The 13,772-nt window shown below is 47.0% G+C and overlaps 1 protein-coding gene across 3 annotated transcripts in view; it reads right to left on the reverse strand.

Moving 5' to 3' along the window:
• Positions 1 to 1,191: 1,191 nt before the first annotated feature.
• Positions 1,192 to 13,772, reverse strand: part of celsr1a (cadherin EGF LAG seven-pass G-type receptor 1a) — a 121,888-nt gene continuing 109,307 nt past the window's right edge. Inside the window, exons 21-37 of one of the 3 annotated variants that reach the window (XM_042300062.1) lie at positions 13,452 to 13,635; positions 13,082 to 13,231; positions 11,761 to 11,944; positions 10,949 to 11,116; positions 10,712 to 10,838; positions 10,313 to 10,513; positions 7,893 to 8,067; positions 6,941 to 7,053; positions 6,578 to 6,657; positions 6,170 to 6,296; positions 5,657 to 5,782; positions 5,431 to 5,525; positions 4,409 to 4,515; positions 4,088 to 4,246; positions 3,528 to 3,794; positions 3,041 to 3,305; positions 1,192 to 2,094 (exon numbers count right to left, since the gene is read on the reverse strand). In XM_042300062.1, coding sequence (XP_042155996.1) covers positions 2,067 to 2,094; positions 3,041 to 3,305; positions 3,528 to 3,794; positions 4,088 to 4,246; positions 4,409 to 4,515; positions 5,431 to 5,525; positions 5,657 to 5,782; positions 6,170 to 6,296; positions 6,578 to 6,657; positions 6,941 to 7,053; positions 7,893 to 8,067; positions 10,313 to 10,513; positions 10,712 to 10,838; positions 10,949 to 11,116; positions 11,761 to 11,944; positions 13,082 to 13,231; positions 13,452 to 13,635 — 2,556 coding nt within the window. In that variant the 3' untranslated portion in view covers positions 1,192 to 2,066. Of the gene's footprint in view, positions 2,128 to 3,040; positions 3,306 to 3,527; positions 3,795 to 4,087; positions 4,247 to 4,408; positions 4,516 to 5,430; positions 5,526 to 5,656; positions 5,783 to 6,169; positions 6,297 to 6,577; positions 6,658 to 6,940; positions 7,054 to 7,892; positions 8,068 to 10,312; positions 10,514 to 10,711; positions 10,839 to 10,948; positions 11,117 to 11,760; positions 11,948 to 13,081; positions 13,232 to 13,451; positions 13,636 to 13,772 lie in introns of all 3 variants that reach the window. The other 2 variants (XM_042300060.1, XM_042300061.1) reach the window with 2 other exon arrangements.

Below are 13,772 nucleotides of genomic sequence, written 5' to 3' on the forward strand. Positions count from 1 at the left end.
TGTCCTTGCTAAATTCCCAATCTGGCCCTCATACCATCATGGCCACATAATCATCCCCAGCTTCTCCTAATTAATCTCCACTCCACTGTAACTATTCCCCAGGTCATTGGTAAATGAGAAAGTGTTCTCAGTTAACTTACCTGGTAAAATAAAATCCATATAACCCATTATGATATAAAATACAAAACTGATCCAAGATCAGCTATCCTAAGATGCTTTGTGAATACAGGGTCTGGTCTCAATCAGGACACATTCCTGCTCCTCCTCCTTGTCATCATCAATACTCATTGCTTAAACCTCAGGTCACCTACTCCATAAACTTTGAGCCATTTGTCAGAGAACGACTAAGAAAGTGTGATAAAATACCTAAACTCTTTATCAGGGTGTCAGGAAAAACTCAACGCACTTCGGAAATGTCTCTTCTATTACACACTGACTTTGCCCCTGTCAAGTGGATAACACAGTGTGTGTGAGTGAGTGAGAGAAAGTACGGTACCCTGGAAGGGTCACACACAGCAGGACCGGTAAGCACCATTGTTTCATAAAGGATTAGCCCTGGACCTCAGTCACTGTCTGGACTTTGGACCCCACAGCAGACAGTCCATCAGCCAGCCAGACATACACTCCCAGTTGTGCCTGGCACAGGAGTGTAAAGAGACAATACATTCCTTGGACAGTGTAATGATATACAGGGAGTCATTGAAGGCATAGCTACACTAACTTTTTAAGGAAAAAAATTCCATTCAAAGTACATCTCTTTTCTTTCCTCCGTTACCTCGTTCACAGTTATCCTCATTTCACTGTTTTATCTCCCTCATGGGTATTTCATTTCTTTTTTTTGTAATGTGTCTGAGGTCAGAATTCAGACTGCTTAAAAAAAAATTCAACATGTCCTCTTTAATTTTACAGTTTACAATCATTGTTTTTCTCCCCAGTGTCTTGAAACCATAAAAATAAATATACATATGTTACAAAACAATTCCAGTGTCTTTGATCATACAAAAAAAAGACATTTTGTACAGTGCCGATCACATGATAGGAAGTGCTGTAAAGGTATTACTTATGTAGTGGTTAACTTGACATTAGAGACTCCATACCATATATGTACGTACTGCAGTGGTTCTTTACCTACTTTGGTAAGCAGAATAATGGGTGTGTGCTGCTGTAAAAAATATTTTTTTTTGGGGGGGCATTGGGTTGGCATTGGGACGGGTGTGGTTTGCACAGTGATAAGGCACAGGTTTGCTAGTCTGAGCCACAGAAGAACATGTCCTATTACAGGGTGGGATTTCTCCACAATCAGAAAGGGATTCTAGAATTGTTGTTTTTACAAAAGCATTTTCTTTTCAATTTACAAACATTATTTTTGTCTCTCATCCATGATGACACAGTTCAGATACAAAATATAGATATTTTGTTGTTGAAATATCTACATATTAATTACACTTAATTAAACACACTGGGTGAAAGGCTATATTCCTCTTTCTATGAGTAGCTTGGAGGAACAGGGCACATGGTACGTCTCTGAGTTTCTCCTGAACTTCCTGTAGGCCTCTATGGGACTTGTAGTCTTAGAAGTCTTTCTCTGGACTACAACTGACTGTACCAGCACACAGTGGTCATATATCCATATCTGTATCAGCCCTGAGGCTCTCGAGTCTCTGTCCAACCAATGCGAGCCACTCATTCTGGGGGATGGACTCTTTCTTCACCTCCTCTTTAGTGGTTTGGCACAGGAGGTTCCATTAGTCCTGTAGGTAGGACCTCCTCCTTTACTTGGTTTAGTCTGACACATACATTCCCTTGTCTTTAGTTCAGTTCGGCAGGTGTGGCTCTGAAGGAATACTGCTCTCCTTAGGAGATGAAGGTGAGAGGTCAAGGGTGAGAGGTCATTTCTCCATTGCACATAGGCATGAAGCCTTCTCTCTTTTTCTTTATGCCTATCCTTTTCCCACCTCTCTTTTCTCCTTTACTCTCTTGTTTTCTCCTCTTTTCCTTTTCATTGTCCTTTCTTGTCTTGTTCCTTTACTCTCCTCTACTCCAGAGAGAGGTCATCTTTTCTCCTCTCATAAGGGCAGAGAGACTCTGGTTTTCCTGCTGGGTCAGATTGAAGTTTCATTACTGCCGCTGTTCCGGGGAGAGAGAAAAAGGGATGGAGGGAAGGATAGAGGGGAGGGAGGGAAGGATAGAGGGAGGGGAGGGAGGGAAGGATAGAGGGAAGGATAGAGAGAGGGGAGGGAGGGAAGGATAGAGAGGGGAGGGAGGGAAGGATAGAGGGGAGGGAGGGAAGGATAGAGGGAGGGGAGGGAGGGAAGGATAAAGGGGAGGATAGAGGGGAGGATAGAGGGAGGGGAGAGAGAGAAAGGGATGGAGGGAAGGGGAGGGAGGGGAGGATAGAGGAAGGGGAGGGAGGGGAGGATAGAGGGAGGGGGAGAGAGAAAGGGATGGAGGGAAGGATAAAGGGGAGGGAGGGAAGGGAGGGAGGGGAGGATAGAGGGAGGGGGAGGGGAGGAGGGGAGGGGGGAGGGGGGGGGAGGGGAGGGGGAGGGGAGGGGAGGGGAGGGAAGGATAGAGGGAGGGGAGGGAAGGATAGAGGGAGGGGAGAGAAGGATAGAGGGAGGGAGGGCAGGATAGAGGGAGGGAGGGGAGGAGAGAGGGAGGGGAGACATGCTGGGTTAGATGTGTGCAGGTAGGGATGCAGGCTAACACCACTAGACAGTGTACAACCACGTGCAGCATTCATATGTGGGATGGGAACTTTCATTCATACGGTACATATAGACAACAGCGAAATATGTCCTCATGTAAAAACTTCACCTAATACATGCAGGTCAGCAGATACATGTCATTAAAGTGTCGATAATGAAATACCATTCAGAAGCAGTCTGACATAAAAAACTCATCTTCATCCTTCACTATTTAGGCAAAAAGGAATCATTCATCACTTTACGCTGAGTGGCACTACATTCTCTGTTCCATTGAAAAATACCACATACAAGAATTACACTATGACATCATCATCACGCGACTACCCACTCACTCCGAGTCTGATTCGTGGCCTCCGTTGGTCGTCATCGCCTTCATGCTCATAGCCATGCCCCCATTCTGTGGTAATTGTGGCCGTGGGGCAAGCGGCGGCTTGATGATTGCGCTGTTGCCCACAGATACAGGGTGCACCCCATCGTTGGAGGCCACGGAGGGGGTCTTGGATGGAGGGTTGTAGTCACTCAGCTTCTCTCGCAGTCGGTTCTTCATGTTCTTGTCGGTCAAGGGAGGAGGGTACGTGATCTTGTTCTTCAGGATGCCTGAGATGGGAAAAATACAGAATCTTTTTACATTTGTTTTAGGTGCAATAACAAAGCTTTCACAAATCCATAAAGACTCAGTTACAGGGCCAATGTAGTGTATGCTTGGATGAATGAGTGAATGAACAAACAAGTGAGTGACTGAACAAATTAACAAACACACAAACCAACCCACCAACAAAAAAAGAAACAAATAAAAGATGGAATGTCTACATCTCTCACCCTTCTTGGGCTCAGGCTGGTGGGTGCCCAGGCTGGGAGGCCCATTGGAGGGTAGACTGAGAGGTCCATTCTCCCTAGTGGGGGTCTCCCTGTCCTGGGGTGTCTCTCCTCTCTCTCCTACGTGGTTGTGTTTGTTCTCCTGGTGCAGCTCCACGTTCACCTTGGTCTCCACCCTCAGACGTTCTGCACCCCCAGGATCCTCGCTGTCACTGACTGTCATCGCCTCCTTGGGCCAATGAGGCCTCACATGATTGGACACTGCTTCCACTGGGGTCAGAGGAAGAAGAAACATGAGCCAATCAGTATTTTGGTTGTAGGGAGTACTACCATACCACAGTACAATAATAAATAATGTTGATAACACTGCTGATAACACGGTATAATGCACTATAATCTAGCTCTAATTCTAATACTTATGTCATCTTACCAGTGAGTCATTAAGAATGAATAAATGAGAGAAACTGCAGTGCTTTCTGAGCAGTGAGACCATGGACGTTCCGGGTAACTGATAGGTTCCCGGTTAGGGTGAGGTGTGTTTTGGATGAGAAATGGATGGCTACCTTTGATGCTGGACCCTTTAGGTGTGCTGTGTAGAGGCGGTCTCTCGTTGTTCCACTTGGGCTTGATGTCCATGTCATCATCTTCACTGTCCGAAGAGTGAGACGAGGCATAGGACGAGCTGTGTTCGTCTACAGACAACTCACTGTCCGAGTCCGAGTCTGAGAGCGAGAGAGACCAAAAGACAAAAGGGAGAGAAAGAGCAACACATGAACGCACATTATGCAGACACACAGCTCACTGCTGTGAAGACGACACACCATCTCCATCAACTCTTCTAACAAGGACAGTTTGACGAAGTTTTGAATCAGATCACGGCTTACCGTCTCCTCCTTTAGTGCCGTTCCTGTGGAACAGAGGTCCGTCCAGGTCAGTGTGTCCTGCGTTAGCTGTCCCTGACGATACACTGTGCTTCTGGCCAGAGTCACCCCTACATCAGAGAGCAGGCCAAACACAGGTTAGTTGCACAGCTAGGTGGAATCACGTTGGAGCCTTTCAACTTACTGTAGAGCTGCAGAAGAACTGATGACGAAATTCATTTTTATTCTACTTTATACCCCTTTTTCCTCCCCAATTTCGTGATATTCAATTGGTAGTTACAGTCTTGTCCCATCGCTGCAACAAGAGTCATACCTTTTCCAAACTCTTATAGATTGAGACATTAGCCAGAGGGCCTACAACAATATTGTACTGTAGCTAACCTGTCTGAAGCCTTCTGATCTAAGAGCTAGGCTTGCTGGGGCTGGAGCCTAGCTGACTGCCAGAGGCCAGCTGTGTGTGTCTGAAATATTCTACCAGGTACTGTATATACCTCCCTCCTCCAGCCAGACACTCCCCACCTGCTGGGCTTAGCACTAGTTGACCTGTGTATGTGTGTGTGCGCATAGGTGTGTCGTCTCTTTTTGTATGCTTGCGTGGTTGACAAACTGCTGTGTTAAGCTGAGCCATGCTTTGCCTGCATGCGCGTGAAATAGTATTCAGCAAGGTAGAAAAACAGTCACGAAACCACAGGGGAGAGAGAGAGAGAGAGAGAGAGAAAGAGAGAGAGAGAGACAGAGAGAGAGAGACAGACAGAGACAGAGACAGAGAGAGAGAGAGAGACAGAGACAGAGACAGACAGAGACAGAGAGAGACAGAGAGAGAGAGAGAGAGAGAGAGAGAGAGAGACAGACAGAGACAGAGAGAGACAGAGACAGAGAGAGAGATGGCTCAGATATCAAAAGAGTAACAGAGAAAAAAAGAGAGATCCAGACTGAGACAGGACAGACAGTTGCCATAGTCATGCGGCAGCCACCGTGCTAGCTGAGTGTGTAAAGGGAGGTAGCTGCTGTGGCTTTTGGCTGACCTGACGTTACTCTCCAGAGAAACAGCGGACTCCGCAATGGCTGACCTGTACAGAGGACCGTCCTCAGTGTACGTGTTGTTACAGTTCAGAGACCGCTGGAGGGAGGAATGGAGGAAGGGGGGGTTGGTTAGAGGGAGGGAGGGGAGGAGAAAGAAACCAGTCAGTACTAGACAGTCAAGACATCTGTTCATCTCTTATGTATGTGTTTATCCGTGTGTACACTCACGGTGAGTAGAGATGCTCTGGTAGTGCTGGACTCATCCGGTGAAGCCTTCTTCCCGGTAAAGACATTCTTCAGATTCTTCCTCACTTCTTTATTAAAGATCACATGGAAGAAGAAGATGAAGATGCCCTATAAGGAGACAGAGAGAGAGGGGGTCAGTGAAAGCCTTTACCAAAAATCCATTCTCTTCACTTATATTAGGCCAGGGCCTGCATTCACATATTGTCTCAGAGTAGGAGTGCTGATCTAGGATCAGCCTCCCTCCCCCGGCAATGTAATCTTATTCATTATGATCTAAAAGGCAAAACTGATCGTAGATCAGTATGCCTACTCTGAGATGCTTTATGAATGCAGGCCCTGGCCTAATACCAGAGAAGAGAATGGATTGTGTAAAAACTGGTGATCACTGGTGTACAGTAAGGCTGAGAATTTTAGCCTCGAGTGCAGTGAATGACAGTGGACTGTACAGCCTGGCCCGTGACCTTTAACCCTGAGGCCCTGTCCCTGACCCCTCACCTGCAGACAACTGAAGATGGCGAACAGGTAGTGGAAGGTCATGACATCACTGTTGACGGCCATGAGGCCCAACAGCCAGGTGGCGCTGATGAGCAATAGGAGCAGGAAGGCCATCCTCAGAGCAGGACTATGTAGGGGGAGGGAGGTAGGGGGAGAGACTCAGATTATAACACACACACACACACACAACATAAAACACACATGCACACACTCATACACACCCACACAGTCGCGCGTCCACAGACACACACGTAAATCCTACTAATAGACTGTTCGTGTAACATAGGTGTAGCTCAACAATGGAATGTAGAGAATGGCCTTTGATATCCTTCACCTCAAGTGTGTGTGTGTGTGTGTGGGCGCGTGCGTATGTGTGTGTTGGTGCCCTGCACGTGTAATAACACTCACATGGCTCCAGACTTCTGGAAGGACCTCTGCCTGCGTCCACAGGATGCCTTGGCTGCCAGTACAAAGATGACGATGTTGACCTGAGAGAGAGGAGCGAGACAAGCCTTGGAACCATGGCAGACAACAGTGTAATTCACTTCCAGTCAACAACAGATACACTCAAGACCTCGAACTGCAAATCACGCATTAACACAGGCATTTCATTCACTAAGGAATTAGACAACAATAAAAGGGAAGGGAGGAAGGACAACGAGCAAAGAAAGAAAGAACGTAACATTGAAAAGAAACATGCACAGTAAGTCAAAAAAAATCTATCGCCATTAGAGGTTTAAAAAAAAAGGCACCATTATCTCAGGCACTCACCAGGACGACTACAGAGATGGGCCCTGCGAAGCTCCAGATGAGGGTGTCGTGGACAGAGAGCCAGCAGAAGTCTGGGTTCCCATAGCCCTGAGGGTCAAGACCCACTGCCAGACCTGAGGAGAGAACCAGAGAAACACATCAACACTGTGTTAGCTACAGGCCTACTGTGAAGTATGAGCATCACCTGCACTGGGACAATAATACAGTTGCACTGTGCAGTAATTCTTTCTTCACTCAAATGCAGAGAAAAATAAGCCAGTGGCACCTGTTAGAAGTAGACGCATTGGGCTATTACTGATGGGAGAAGAGAATAGCAGAGAAAGACTAGAAAGCCTGAGCATGGTTCATCCACAAACGATATTGCAGGTCAAGCAAAGCATGCTGGGGAACGGAGCTTTCTTTCTTCATTCAAATCCATAGATGTACACAGAGGCTTCATAAAACACCTCACTGCAGTGCACAACGGTGTAAACAGGTCTACGCTGGTATTATCCACGAGAGAAGAGCAGAGGCTGGGCTGGGTTAAGGACTTATTCTCTCCCCGGGCTTTGTGAGTGTGCCAGGGTGGAAGGTGATAGCCTTACGGGCCGACTGGCATCAGCAGACACAGGTCTAATCACCTAGAGGGAGTCTTCAGGACAGGAGGGGACATATAGCGCTGGAGACTACTACTGGACAGAGACTTCAGGAAGTCTCCCCCCCCCCTCTCCCTTCTGCTCGCTTCCTCGCTCTCTCCCTCATATTATCGGGCTTTTCCTACTGCTCTCTCTCTTCCCTCCCAAGTTTCCCACGGGGATCAAAGGTTCCTCAAGGGGAGGCAGGCGAGGCGCAGACAAGGCGGCCTCTCACTCAGAGGTGTGACTAGGTTCGTTTACCTGGGATTGGGGTGACAGAGTTTAAGTGTGTGAGTGTGTGTGAGTGCATGTGCGTCTGTGTGTGTGTGTGTCCTCACCTGTGATGATTGCAGGTATGCCCCAGCCCATGGCGTAGTAGAACCTCATGTGACCGTGGTTGATGTTCCGGACCTCCGTCAGCATGCGGTAGATGTGGAGGCCCTCCACAAACATCCAGGCAAACGTACACATGTAGAAGTAGTGGAGCAGGATGGCGATCACCGTACACACAAACTGCAGACAGGGAGTCACAGAGGGACGAGGTCAGAGGTCACCCGGGACATCCATTTCAATCACACCGAGAACCACTAATCCAAGATCCCAGTCCCATGCTACAGAACTGGCCACACTACACTGAGGGTACAAAAACATGAAGAACACCTTCCTAACAGAGTTTTGTGTCTTGCCCATTCACTCTCTGAATGGCACACATGCACAATCCATGTTGTCATAATCCTTCTTTAACCTGTCCCCCTTCGTCTACACTGATTGAAGTGGATTTAACAAGGGGACATCAATAAGGGATCATCGCTTTCACCTGGTCAGTCTGTGTCAAGGAAAGAGCAGGGGTTCATAATGTTTTGTACACTCAGTGTACAGCCCTGAGTGGGTCTCTCTCTCTCTCTCTCCCGCCCTCCATCTCTCTCTACTTTTCTTTATCTCCTTCCATCCCTTGTTCCAGGAAGAATGCAGTGTTCTTGGGAATCTCCCAGTAGGTAGGGGAGGGACAGAGCTAGATCACAGTCTACAGAGCAGAGGGTCATCAATCTAACAGGAGATGCTCAGGGCTGTGACTGACGACAGAATTCCACAGCACTGACACACACGCGCACGCACGCACGCACGCGGCTAGGCTTCTAACTTCAGAAAAACAGAGGGTGAGTCAGTGAGTAAGTGTCGTTCGTTACTAATGTTGTAACAGTACAGCCAGAAGTGGACTGGCCACCCCTCAGATCCTGGTTCCTCTCTAGGTTTCTTCCTAGGTTCCTGCCTTCTAGGGAGTTTTTCCTAGCCACTATGCTTTTGCCTCTGCATTGCTCTTTGAGGTTTTAGGCTGGGTATTTGTAAAGCTTCTGATATGAAAGAAGTCGATTTGAATTTAATTTGAACAGTAACAGAGTCTATGGAGACAGACTCAGACCTGTATGTCTGTCTGTGACAGGGTCTACTGCCCTGAGGCTCAAACAGTCAGGCACCAGTAACAGCATGTCTCTATTATCACAGGCCTGGAGGGACAGCAGCCTTGTGTGTATGTGTGTGTGTGCGCACAGGCGTGTGTGTTGTGCAATACAGTTCAGAGTAAATTGCATCAATGTACTTAAATGTATGTCAAAATACACTATTAGATTACTTGCCTATAGGCAAACCTTTATAATGCCCTTACCAGGTACAGGAATCACATGCTATGTGAATACACAGTATCAGACATCTCAGAATGCCTTAAATAGAGTATCTGTTGTTCGACAACAGAGAGATGGTTAGTCCAATCCAGAACAGTAAATCCCTGACTCTATCACTATTAGTGAAGCAACAGATGCACAATCTAGAAAAATCTAACAGACAAAGACAAACTCTCAGGTAGAACCGATCCCTGTAAGCTCCTGTCAGCAGCAGTACCTGAATGGCTGCAGGAAAACAAATAGCAGCTATTTACCAGAAACCTCTAACCGGAGTGAACCTGAAACGGAAATCCCTGCTTTATCCCTTAACCTACCTGAAAACACACCACGTTACAGGAATAGGACAAATACTGTAGATGTTGGGGAGGAGTGTGTGTGTGGGGGGGGCGTGGGAGGGGTGTGCCTGTGTAGATAATGTACGGGGGTTGTTTGTGTGTTTTAAACATTGCAATGTGATTTTGATCAAAAAGAGAAACCTGTGCAGGCAGACACAGACACAGACTTCCCCGTAATGATGAAGTAGCGCATGAGTCTTTTCTCAGCTCAACAACCACGACGAATTCCCTTAACGCCAAGGAGAAAATGGCTGCAGGGCTGTATCCCCGGGGTTATCCCAGGTGATCCCTGCCATTTGTAGGCAAAATGTGGGGACTAAAGAACTACATTGTAACTGTGAATACAATGGAAAGCACACCTGTGCTCCAAGCAGAGATAACAGAGGTGCTAGTGTACTTCTAACACTTAAGCGTCAGAATCAGGAGTGCTACCAAGCAACCAACATCTTTTTCATTCATATCCAGATAGTCACAAATGCTAAACATTCCAAACTATCCCTGCTAAAGCATGGTCAATGTCATTTTTCAGGAGTTTCGAGGTCGGGGTCCCTTAAGTTTTCAGTCACTGGGTTTTCAGTCTTGTTGATGGGTCAGAGGTTAGAGTTCAGGGGTTAGAGGTCAGGGTCCTGGTTAGAGGTCACAACTTGGCTTCCTTAGTTCCGTTCATCTCACCAGGTTGTCAGTCTGGTCAATTCGTCAGGGTTAGAGTAAGAGGTCAGGGGTCATAGGTTAAATGTTCCTCACTGGGTTGTCAGTCTGGTTGATGCCGATGAGGAAGACGAGCTCGGAGAAGAAGAGTGCCGCCACCAGGTTCTTGTGGATGCTGTGGAGGTTAGAGCGTAGCTTCCTGAGTAGAGCCAGCAGGATGAAGGTGAGGAGCAGGGCTACCAGGGAGGCTGACACCGTGGTGTAGGTCACGATCTTTAGGGGTAACACGTCACCATGCTAGGGGAGGAAGAGGAGAGACAGGGGGAGAGGGGTGAGAAAGAGAGAGGGGGGTAAAGATCATTATCATACTTGATAGCAGCAAACAGTGAGAGGACATGAACTACCCCCCACCCCCCACTGCTGTAGTGTATCCTGCCCATAGCAATTAAATGACAACTATTTAGAGTTCTGTACAGTATATCTCTATGAGCCTACCTCTCTCTTGGAGATGTCCATGAGCACAGCGAAGCTGGCCATGTGGTCACACTGACAGCTGATGTGTGTGTTGTTCCTGTTCAGCAGCTCACATCCCTTGGACGACCAGCCCCCCGTACCACCAATCCTACACACACACACACAGAGGACAGACAATGAATACCATGTAAAGAGTGTGGTGTGTGTGTGTGCATGTGTGTGTGAGTGTGTGTGTGAGCATGTGTGTGTAGTACTCACGCAATGGAGTGATTCCAGAACACACACACAGGTTTGGTCCTCTCCTCTGTCTCCAGTAGTGTGTACTCCAGTGTGATGGGGGGGTCAAGGGGGGAGGAGAGGGGAGAACCCTCGCTGTACACCAACGTGCTTACTATGGGGGTGTTGATCACTGGACGGTTGGGCAGCCTGCACACACACACACACACACACACACACACACACACACACACGAGCAAGGATGAACGGACACACTGATTTTGATAGCTTTTGAAGTAATATTTAGGCACGTATGACCGCACGCACTCAAGCAAACACTCCTTTTAGGGAGTTCCCAAAATATACATTCTCGGCTGTTTGTGGCCGCTTGGCAACCAGCCAAATAGTGATTTCTGAGTCCTTCTAGTACCAGTGTAGCAGCTATCACATACACACACGGCGCTAAATCTCATGATCTGCCAACCAAACTGTTCCAAACTCTGCCTTATATGTGTGTTACATTTCTAACGACATGTTTTTATCATATATAGAGTTTTGAGTGGTCCAAAGGTATACAGTGACAGGCTCAGACAGCATGGCAATGATGTGAGACAAACACCCACAGTACGCCAGGGCAATAATCAGACCTAAAGTAAACAGTAGTTTGTGCCAACGCAAATACAGTTGCCATATCTGTTGCCACGTTTGAGTCATTTATGTGATATGTTATGTCTTTATTATGATGGCTAGATTAGCTACGTAGAAATTGATAAAAGGCAGTGTTTGGTTATGTCAGATTTGATGAAAGATTGAAGTAAAGCGTAGTACTGTAGTAAAGTGTTGCCCTTGGTTACCTGAGGCTCCTACGGTCCGGGTCGTATCTCTCAGGGAGGAGCTGACCCAACGATCTAAAAACTATCACCACGGCAACAGGCAGGGGGGCGGCGGACTCGACATGGCGGCGTCTCTTATTGGAATGGGTGTGATCCTCTTCAGGGGCGCCGGTGTGAGAGGGCTCGACGCTGGGGCTGGGATCGACTACTAGAGAGTGAGAGTAAGAGTGAAAGAGACAACACCTATTGAAACACCTATTTAAGTCCCAACTACAAAGTTGATTGGGACCCACTGATGCATGAAACAAAGATAAGCGATATAAAGAATAATTGTAAAAAGCTTTGGAGCACCTTAAACGGAATTTGGGGGAAAAAGGCACTCCGCTCCATCATTTATTGAATCAGCTGGCTCATCACAAAACCCACTGATATAACTACTTTGATGTTTTTTTCATTGGTAAATGATCAAACTTAGGCATGATATGCCAACAACTATTTTTGAACCTACACATATTTGATCAAATTATGAAAGACAAGCATGGCGATTTTGAATTCCGTAAAGTGAGTGTGGAAGAGGTGAAACAATTATTGTTGTCTATCTCTCCTGGCTCAAAGTAGAGGAGAGATTGACTTCAATCCTACTTGTATTTGTGAGAGGAATTGACATGTTGAATGCAACAAGCTGTCTGTTTGAACTACTGGCACACAGCTCGGACACCCATGCAGAAGTCTCTTCACAGTCGCCAAGTCCAGAACAGGCTATGGGAGGTGCACAGTACTACATAGAGCCATGACTAAATGGAACTCTATTCCAAATCAAGTAACAGAAGCAGTAAAATACAGATTTAAAAAACGGATAAAAATACACCTTATGGAACAGCGGGGACTGTGAAGAGTGTGAAGAGACACACACACATAGGCACAGACACACGCATACACACACATGATAACATAAACACACGTACACGTGGATTTTGTATTGTAGATATGTGGAGGTAGAGTAGTGGCTTGAGGGGACACACTTAACGTGAAATCTGTTGTGAAATGTAATGTCATGTTTTTTTTTTTTATTGTATAGAACTGCCTTAATTTTGCTGAGAAGAGTAGTTCCTGCCTTGGCAGCAGCCAATGGGGATCCATAATAAATATGAATACAAATCACGGCCGATTCATTTTGTGTCTTGGTAAGAGACTGGGGTTACGCGACTGCTTTAAGCTGGACTTCAAGCACTCTGTTAAACTGGTAGGTCACCGACAAATCCCAAAGGTTTTGATGGATTACAGTCCAAAAGAGTTTGTACAGTTTGCAGCAGTCCAGGTCCAGTGGTATTGTGAGCAGTACCTTTGTCGGGGACCTCCTGGGGCCTCGTGTTGAACTGTGGGAAACGGACAGAGGACGTGAGGTCTTTGGGGTAGTACTCCTGGATCTCATGGAAGCGAGGGAATGAGGCCCGCCCAGGGACAGACGTGTCCAGGTAATCAACGACAATGACTAAGGAGAGAGAAAGAACCACACGTCAAGACCAGCTCATTATCAGATAAGGGTGATATATTAGAATTGCAGTGCATGAAAGTGGAACTTGACTGCAGTTTACCCAGAGACAAATTACGAATGGAATATTTGTTCACATTCTATGTTAGGGAGTTAGGAATCTGCTCCTCGACTCTCTGAAATCCTCTCTTCATTGGTCTGTAAATGTGTCTTCACTCACTCATGTTGTCAGTGACGATGGTGAATGGTTTGAGGTAGGTCTTCCTCATGTTCTGTGCCAGGGTGTTGGTGTAATCCTCAAAGTGGCGCAGCAGATGGGCGGTGCCCCCCTCAGAGCGCTGGATCTGCTCCCAGTGGTCTCTGGTGCCAGGGTCTAGGATGGCACTGCCCGCTCTCACCAGATTCTGAAGGGTTAAACAATACAGAGCAGGACGGTCAGACAGTAAGCCGCTTTGAATGTGGGCACAAACTCTGTCACTCCTGTCCTAGAGTAGCAGACGTTACCTGCTCAAGTAGGCCTATATAAGATAGGTGACGTAAA

The sequence above is a fragment of the Oncorhynchus tshawytscha genome, linkage group LG17 (assembly GCF_018296145.1).
Source record: "Oncorhynchus tshawytscha isolate Ot180627B linkage group LG17, Otsh_v2.0, whole genome shotgun sequence".
Taxonomy (NCBI): Eukaryota; Metazoa; Chordata; class Actinopteri; order Salmoniformes; family Salmonidae; genus Oncorhynchus; species Oncorhynchus tshawytscha.